General features: G+C 47.8%; 1 protein-coding gene across 8 annotated transcripts in view; it reads right to left on the minus strand.

The window, feature by feature from the left end:
• Positions 1-8,610: 8,610 nt before the first annotated feature.
• Positions 8,611-10,000, minus strand: part of xylb (xylulokinase homolog (H. influenzae)) — a 7,998-nt gene continuing 6,608 nt past the window's right edge. For all 8 annotated transcript variants that reach the window (XM_041065682.1, XM_041065683.1, XM_041065689.1 and 5 more), the window contains 2 exons: positions 9,943-10,000; positions 8,611-9,144 (listed from right to left, as the gene is read on the minus strand). The exon at positions 9,943-10,000 is cut by the window's right edge and continues 37 nt beyond it. In XM_041065682.1, coding sequence (XP_040921616.1) covers positions 9,076-9,144; positions 9,943-10,000 — 127 coding nt within the window. In that variant the 3' untranslated portion in view covers positions 8,611-9,075. The remainder of the gene's footprint in view (positions 9,145-9,942) is intronic.

Below are 10,000 nucleotides of genomic sequence, written 5' to 3' on the forward strand. Positions count from 1 at the left end.
ACTGACACACACACACACACTGACACACACTGACACACACACACACACACACTGACACACACACACACACAGATTTAACTTGCCCGGGGATGTAACATTCATGGTTTCTTTTCCGTCTCACACTAAGTTTGCCCTGGGATGTAGAAAGCGTACATCTTCCTCCACCCACACACACACATACCGACACATTTAAAAGCACACGCACACACACACACACTGCATAGATAAACACAACATACACTCCCCACCACAACAGATTGATCAGTATCAGCAGATGGAGTGATAATAGTAGCAGAAGCATGAGCTCATCGTATCCTCGCGCTGTTCTCGCTGCTTTCTGTGATCGTCCACAGCACAAATGACATTTGACTGAAACATGAAGCTCTGACATCATCCAGGTCACAGGTCAACACCTGGCTGAAGCTGACGTCTGTGCTACTTTGCTTGTCTCATATTTTTGTCCTGCACATGCTCACATTAAATCAGAGGAGCCTACGTTACCCACAGTGCAACTGGAGCATCCTGTAGCACCACTGGCGCTGACTCAGGTGACATCACCTGAGGACAGCTCCCTCTGGAGACACTGAAGGCTTCTCATATGCAGTCGCAGGCCCCGACACCTGGAAACCCACAGTTACATCGTGTTCTCATCTCATCCTCCACTTCCATCTTTCCCTCCTCTCCTACTCACATGGGTCTCTTCTCTCTCGCTCTCTCTCCTCATTCACACCATAGCTCGGTCGCCCTGCCGGTCTGTCAGCTGTTTATATAACAGCTTTATGTAACAGTCTATAAGATGAGCCGGTGGCCTTGTAGGAGATGGAGAGAGAAAAGAAGAAGACGCTTCCTCTTCTCTCGGTGCTGATGATCCCATCGAGCCGTGTTTTATACAAACGCCTGAAATGATGCAGTGAAAAAATGATGTGTTAGAAACAGAAGCTGCTGAAAACTGCATCTGAGCCCATAAACCAGACTGGACCGGCTGAGATCAGCTCATCTCCAGCCCCGCGATGGTCCAGGAGCAACATCAGCTGTTTGCAGTTCATCGTTCATCTGTGTACACAACATCCAAGACACATGAACATGTAACGCTTTCTCTAAAACACGTGTTTTTCATGTGGAAACACTGAGGCTGGCGTGAAGCGGCCTGAAGGCAGCAAACACATCACCTGATCTCCTGCCTCCACCTGATTACTGTCAGTGATTTCGTCTTTGCCCTGCATGTTTAAACAGGACGGAGTGGCTTAATGAAGCTGCAGCGAGCAGAGACGCAGCGAGCAGAGACGCAGCGAGCGGAGACGCAGCGAGCGGAGACGCAGCGAGCGGCCTGCAGCGAGCGGCCTGCAGCGAGCGGAGACGCAGCGAGCGGCCTGCAGCGAGCGGCCTGCAGCGAGCGGCCTGCAGCGAGCGGCCTGCAGGGAGCGACGGCAGGCCTCCTGCTGTGAGCACAAACACACGGCTGCAATATTACAGAGCTGAGTGAAGCAGCAGCAGCGTGATTCTGATGGACAGACACTGGTACCAGCACAAACACACAGGACGCTGCACTGACTGAACATATGCATCAGCCTTAAAGGTGCAATTATCAATAATCCTGATGTGAACGATTCATCAGGCTCCTGGTTTGAAGCTCAGTGTTTTCATCCAACAGGCTGTGAACTCTGTCCTGGACCTGCTGCAGTCTGTCTGTGTAGAATCACCTCAGACCTCGTCAGGGCAGGACGTTGGACACGTCTCAGCGTCTCAGCCTTTCCTGAATAGTTTGGATCTGAGAGAGAAAAAGAGAGAGCGAGTTGAGCCCCATCGATCCCTGATGGATGAGGGTGAAAGAAGATGATGGAGGTGAAGAGTGAGGGAGACGAGAAGAGAAGAGCAGATGAAAACAGGAAGAGAAGGAAGAGGGAGGGGAGGGGGAGGAGGGGGAGCACCAACCACAGCTTCATCTGATCAGACACTGACAGAGAGAAGCCAAACAGCAGCAGCAACACGATGATCTGTCAGTTCATTTCATAAACACGCAGCTGCAGCAGAAAACAAACATGAACGAATCATGTGCGACTGATTTTCCTAAAACCAGCTTCAGGCTTCATGACTCTGCTTCATCAACAGCTTCAGGAAGTTCAGAAACTGGAGGAAAACCAAAGACAGAACCAAACTACCTGTCGGCCCTGATCTGAACTGATGTACGTCTGGTTCTCTGACTAATGGCAAATCAACGTGTGACAAAACATCTCCAGCTGTCAAGTCTGCACAAACAACACAAGACAAACTTTCCCCTCGGTCTCTGTATGAAGTGAAACACACGAGTCACACAGCTGAGCTGGAACGCAGTTTCACCTTTCACACTTTCACACAGCCTCAGGTTACACCGGGTTCACTGAAATTCAGACTCACCAACCCAACAAACACACAAAACGTCAGAGCGCCGCTTTAAGAAATGCTGCATGTAGCTTGTACAGTGTTCTGTGTGTTTGTGTATTCAGTAAATCTGTGTGTACACACATTTGTCTTGATGCTGACACACAGAGCTGAGCACATTAACTGCATGTAGATGTGTGTAAACCATAGACTGTATAAGACATGGACGTAGCACCCGTGACGTCACCCATTGGTTTCGGGGAGTCGGTTTTGTGACCAAACCATGGGCATTGGAGCTGCGCCATTTTGGATTTTAGTGGGAGTGTACTTTCTATATGTGGCGAAGAGGCGGTTACTCTACGGGTCAGCCGGGGTCAGCCGGCCACTTAGCTCAGAGCAACCGAGCTAGCCTAAGGCTAATCAGCTAATCAGCTAATAAGCTAAGCGGCAGCTACACGCAGCTACATCCACCACACGACAGTCCCCGAGTCCGACCCGACTAGCTCGACCCCGTGTAACCAAGACACACAGCATACAACAGAGATCATAATGTTGCTGCTGTGTTTTAAACATGACTGTTTCAGATAGAGAGGTTTTAGGTGGAGCTGCAGGGTTTGGTGGAGTTGTGGGGGGAAATTTATTTCTAGCCTGTTATTTAACTGTGAAATAATCATTATTATTTCATATTGATCAAATATATTAAAAAGTTAAAAACATTATTATTATTATTGTTGTTGCTGTCATTGTTATTAATGATAACGATAAAAAATAATGATGATAATAATATATTAAAATATTTAATATTTACCGGTTTTCACCGCTGCCTCCATCCACTATCCACTTACAGTTACAGCAGCCGCTGACTGACGGAGCTGCTCTGTCCATGCAGTGTCGGACTTTTTAAACAGAAAAATGAGACCAAATAAAATTGTAGCCTAGTATTCACACAATAAACGGACTCTGAGAGCACGGAACACACCGAAGCAGCGTTCCTAACATTAGCTGCTCCGGTCCTCTATCTGTATCAGCAGCGACCAGAGACCGGCAATGAAGTCATAAGCTAGCGGTTAAATATGCTAATACATGCTAATTAGCGCAAACATCCAGGTAAAATAGTGAGAAATTTACTTACCGACAACACTGCGACACAGACTCCTTCGACGGTCGGTTAGTACAGTCCACACTACAACAAGCCATACTGTCACAGAAACCTATCCGAACATTGGCAAACAAACACGGACACTGCAGCCCGTGTCAACCGCTGTAGGTAGCTGGAGGCGGCTGGATGTAGCCGCCTAGCCCAGCCGATTCTTTAGCAAAGAGCTAACTGCCAGTGCCTGTCTATGGGCTGTGACTCAACATAACCACGCCCTAATTTATTAAGCCTAAATAACACTAAAACGGTTGTGGTACAAAAAAATCCCCCCACAGTGTTCACGGAGGTGGAAACTATCAATAGAGACCAAAAACAAAAAATGTACCAGGCTGTAAATATGTTTTTTCAGGCTGTAAAGTTGGCTATTTTAACATGGGGGTCAATGGAGAACTGCTCACTTCTGGATCCAGCAGCAGCTGAGGAACTGCAGCTATTTGAACGCAGAAGTGATCCTCACTGCTGAAACATACAACTCTCCCCTTGGTGTAAACCTGGGGTGTGTGTGTTAGCATTACATGCTAATTCAGTGATATGAAGCCAAAGCATCTGTACTGAGGCATCTTTATCGTGTGTGTGAGTGAGTGAGTGAGAGAGAGAGAGAGAGAGAGAGAGAGAGAGAGAGAGAGAGAGAGAGAGAGAGAGATTAAAGGGCAGCACAAAGAGAAAGAGATAAAGGAGGACAGGATAGAGAGAGAAGACAAAGTGAATCTTTCCACATTTTTCCTTCAATAATTACTGTTATAATTAATCTCCTCCCAGCAGCAGCAGCAGCAGTTACTCTAACAGGCTCAGAGCCTGTTGTTTCCTTTCATTTCCCCACACACTGAACGACGGCGGGACGAGGACACCACCACGCAGCCGCCAACCGAACAGAAACACCACATTCCATTATTTGGTTTTATTTTCTGTCGCTCGTCTCAGCAGCAGAATTCCAACATATCAGCTGTTTAAAGCTGCTGCCTCAGGTACAGAGACACGTCCTGCATGTCCTGTCCAGGTCCATCTGACCCAGGACCAAGAACAGGACTCAGCTGTAAACCGCACCACAAGACTCAAAAACCACAGACCTCACCTCTACGACCGCAGGACGGAGACAGACGGAGACAGAGAGATACCCAGAAAGACACAGTTTAAAACCTGTGTGAGTGATTTAATGCCTCACACACACAGACACACACACACGGTGCTGTCCAGGCATAATTATCTTTCTCAATGTGCCTTTCCAACGTCTTTGAGCTGCTGCAGCTCGGTGGGCTGAATGGAAATGAAGAAGCTCTAAATCTTCAATATGGACACACACACACACACACAGGCCATAAACAAAAGGTAAATGAGCCCACCATAGATGAAATCACACAAACACAACATCACCATACTACACACACTGCGTGTGGAAGATCATACACACCTTGTCCAGCTGTCAGTCAGTCTCACCTCACTGCGTTAATTAGTTAATGAGCTGCTGCAATTAACCTCACCCTGCCCTGGAAGACGTTTCCCTCCCTGTTAGAATCTAGTGTGTGTGTCTGGCAGACGACATCCACCTGTTTACACCCCCCCCCCCCCCCAAACTCTGCCCCCTAGATGATCAATTAGCAAAGGGCTTAATTGGACAAATGAACACAGGGTGTTGACAAAATTAACGAGTCTTAATTCACCACATTAGCAGCTGATTCAAAAGGCTGCCAACCAGGCTGGTGTGTGTGTGTGTTGATGTGTGTGTGTGCTGATGCGTGTGTGTGTGTGTCAGATTCAGGGGGAGAAGGCAGCAAGTGGTTGTTGCTAGGCATCCAGAATCCTCCTCTCCGTCGTTCACTCGCTCTGATTTAGGCTGTAATTTCATGAGCTGAGGTCTAATGGACTCTATAGGAACAAGCACAGCAGACGGCTGAAGGACAGACGGTCGCCCTGAGCTGAGGACAACAGCCCAGAGACACTGTGGACACACAGGAGGTGCGTTTTTTAATAATAATGCTGGCTAATAATTTGTGACCTTTTTCATATAGCAGCAATGCCGTCCTGCTGTCTGAGGACGAACCCGAGCACATGACTCACTTGTCCACTGACTTCCACCAACAGACAGTTTGTTTTTTGCAGTTTGCAGTCGGGACCACACGAGTCAGAGTCTGGGTGGTTCTGAGACCGAGTCAGAACCAGGTCCAGAGGAGCCTGACGCCACGTTACAGTGTCCGCTCAATATTCTTCATCCTGTTCATGACGAGTCAGCTGACAGGAAAGTGACAGGAAACAATGGAAACAGAGACAAGACCAAGTCAGTGAGACTCAGACCTGAGACACCAGGACACAAGGCTGAGACAAAACCTCCACAAGACAGAGACAAGACAAAACCCAGACTGAGACTGAGGCAAAACACCCATGAGACAAGATGGATGGGTGGGTGGATGGATGATGGATGGATGGGTGAATGGGTGAATGGATGATGGATGGATGGATGGATGATGCTGTGCTTGCTCAGACTCAGAGGACTCAGGTCTTATTCAGTCTTCTAATCACAGCAAACAGTGAAAACATTGAATGATCTTATTTCCCAGGATGAGGTGCTGAGCTCTGACACTGACAGGCTTAGTAAAACACACAGAGTCTAACAGAGCTGAGAGTCACTGCTTCATGTTTCATGTTCTAACTGCTGTTAAAAGCTTTGGAGAAATAAATGTTGACTGAGCTGAACTGAGTCCTGCTGGATTGCTGAGCTGGAGGAAGTTAGACAGTTTGTATTTCTGACATTAAAACAGCAGCGAGTGATGTTTAAAAAAAGGTTTGCTACCTGGGAAAGTGCATTCACCTGTCGCAGCTTCAGCAGCACTGACATGATGAGCATCACAAGGCTTTTACAGGTAAAGGGATTAGATCCGCCTCTGTACCTGACGCTAACAGGCCACAGCATAACCTGAGTGTCTTGACTGTCCACAACAAAAAAGGTCTCACCTGGACTGTGATGAGCTAAACTCACTTCCTGTCATTCACCCGTCCCCCACAGCGCTGACTCACAGGACCGGATGGTTGGAGCTCGGCCCACTGTCCCCTTCTCGGGTCGCCAGTTGTTGAGCTCGTCGGCTTCACTTCACCTGAGTTCACACTTTGCTCCGGCGCCACCCTCTGGACCAGCTCCACTGCTGATCAGGACCAATCAGGACTCTAAGAAAAGACAAACCACCAACAGCTTAGTTGCTCTGATGCCAGCTGCTGCAGCGCCCCCTCACTGCCGAGCCTCACACTGCAGCTGCTGCCTCGGGTGTTTCAGGTCCCCTCCACGTGGAAAGCCTCAGACACAGAAAGAGAAATATCCAGTAAGAGACAGTGAGTGATGAAGGTCAGAGGTCCCTGTGTGTTCAGACAGACGTTATACTTACCGTCCTCTCTAGGACAACACAGGATGGACACAGGATGGACACTCCAGCAGAAATCTGAAATCAGTGTGAGTCCTGAGAAATCATGAAACTGCCCCGAACGTTGAAATAATGAAATGCTGAACAAAACTATGGCAGGATGAGGAAGTACGAATGATTCCTGCTGCCACTGTGCAAACTGAGACAGTAAATATGTCTCTGATCCTCCGCTCTGCTCTGAGTGTGTGTGCGTGTGTGTGTGCAGCTGCAGTCAGTCACTGGAAATTTCCAGGAACAAGATTTGTTGAAAGACGCAGGAACCTGAGTGAGGGGACACGGGGACACGGGGACAGTCGGTCGGAGCTGGAGCTCCACGGTCTGCACATGAGGACACACACGGAAAACACACAGATGTGTGATACACACACAGCAGGAGGTTTGTGATACAGATGGCATTTGAGGACAACTGGTAGTCCCGCCCACGCACACACACACACACACAGTAGCTCTCCCGGGTGTGTCATATGAGGACAGCTCAGAGCCCCCTCCCCTCCCACCGCTGTAAATGCTATAGACCGAACACACACACACACACACACGTGGCCCAGTCTCTGCAGTGCCCGTCTCCTCATGTGAACCCATTCTCCTCTGCCGCATTTCTCTCTCTCTCTCTAACACACACACACACAGATACACACACACACACACACACACACACACACACAGACAGATACACACATACACACACACACACACACACAGACAGATACACACACACACACACAGACAGATATACACACACACAGACACACACACACACACACACAGACAGATACACACATACACACACACAGACAGATATACACACACACAGACAGATACACACACACACACACACACACACAGACAGATACACACATACACACACACACACACACACACACACAGACAGATACACACACACACACACAGACAGATATACACACACACAGACAGATACACACACACACACACACACACACAGACAGATACACACATACACACACACACACACACACACACACACACAGATACACACACACACACACACAGATACACACACACACACACACACACACAGATACACACACACACACACACACACACACACACACACACACACACACACACACAGACAGATACACACACACACACACAGACAGATATACACACACACAGACACACACAGAGACTGTAAAGCTCTGAATCGAACTCAATCTCCCATGTCTGAGGCATTAGTCACACACACACACAGCAGCTAACCTTTATCAGCCTCTGGTCTATGTTCTGATAATGTCACTCGTAATGATAGAAGTGTAGGAGTGTGAAGGACGAGAGAACAGAGGGAGACGGTGAAGAGGAGGACAAGAAGGACAAACTACTTAGTGACATGAGCCTCAGGGCTGCAGACAGTTAGCATTTAGCATTTAGCAGCAGGTGCATTTATCCTAAAGAAAACAATGGTTTTAGGAATTAAAGCTTTCAGTGACTCCACAGAGACAGGCGTCCACACAGAGACAATAACAGGCTGAGGACAACAACCAACAACAAATCAGACCAATGATCCGCTGCTCCTGACTCATCTGTAACCTGGAGAATAAAACTACAACCATGATCAGGCTCAGTCCGTCAGTGAACGAGCTGTGAGGTCCAGGCTTCATTCTGCGGCTCAGTCTGACACGAAAACATCAAACTGACGTGACATTCATGTGATCATTTACTTTATTAAACAGTTTTCATTAAAAAATCCTTTAGATTTCTTTGTGTTGTTGTGAGGACAAACAGCTGTGACCTTCAGAATCTGTTCTACAAACCAATGGACGAACCAGTTCACTCACTTTCCACTGTTTGTTTGTTTGTTTGTTTGTTTGATGCCGGGAGCGTTCGGGCTGAAAGCTGAACCTGGACCAGCCCAGATCCCGACCAATCAGACGAGTTCGTCCGAACTGTTTAAACATTTTACTGTCGGATCATCAGGATGCAAGTTTCTGTCCAAAGTTCAAAAACTGAATCTGTGGTTGTTGATTTTGATTCAAATATTATTAATGAAAGTTTCATCATCTGTCAGTTCGTAGACTCGATTTCTAGAACTAAGCTGTGATTCGTCAGCTGCTGTTAATTATTCGCTCAGATCGTATCGTTTACTTCCTGAAAACGCTGCTGTGGTTTCCACCGTCAGGTGCGGCTCTCCTGCAGGACTCTGTCCTCCAGTCGGGCGTATCGCTTCAACATCTGGCTGTACACCTGGAATACACAGACAGGCAGTTTCCTCTGGTTGTAAATGGCAGAGGTGGACGCAGAAACTGTCATCATCCAAATGTCTGAAGCATCAGGAATAAATGTGACGAGATGCGACGCATCCGTGGACGCACAAGTTTTATAAACACAAATGTTTGTTCCTTAGTTCTAATGATTATTTTAAACATCACACCTGAGCATCACGTCCTGTTTCACAGGGAAGTACAGAGACAATATTCATCCACCATCAGCTGATCAGAGTCACAGACCAGGAGAGTGTGTGTGTGTGAGTGTGTGTATGTGACTGTGTGTGTGTGAGTGAGTGTGTGTGTGTGTGACTGTGTGTGTGTGTGTGACTGTGTGTGTGTGTTTGAGTGTGTGTGTGTGTGTGTGTGTGTGTGTGTGTGTGTGTGTGTGACTGTGTGTGAGTGTGTGTGTGTGACTGTGTGTGTGTGTGTGTGTGTGAGTGTGTGTGTGTGTGTGTGTATGTGACTGTGTGTGTGTGAGTGTGTGTGAGTGTGTGTGTGTGTGTGTGACTGTGTGTGTGTGTGTGTGTGTGTGTGTGTGTGTGTGTGTGTGTGTATGTGACTGTGTGTGTGTGACTGTGTGTGAGTGTGTGTGTGTGTGTGTGTATGTGACTGTGTGTGTGTGAGTGTGTGTGAGTGTGTGTGTGTGTGTGTGACTGTGTGTGTGTGTGTGTGTGTGTGTGTGTGTGTGTGTGTGTGTGTATGTGACTGTGTGTGTGTGACTGTGTGTGAGTGTGTGTGTGTGTGTGTGTGACTGTGTGTGTGTGTGTGTGTGTACCTCCTCAGCTGCAGGGTGTGGTGTGGCCACCAGCTGTGGTTCAGGTGCTTTCTTCACC

Source organism: Toxotes jaculatrix, chromosome 20 (genome assembly GCF_017976425.1).
Source record: "Toxotes jaculatrix isolate fToxJac2 chromosome 20, fToxJac2.pri, whole genome shotgun sequence".
In the NCBI taxonomy this organism is placed as follows: Eukaryota; Metazoa; Chordata; class Actinopteri; family Toxotidae; genus Toxotes; species Toxotes jaculatrix.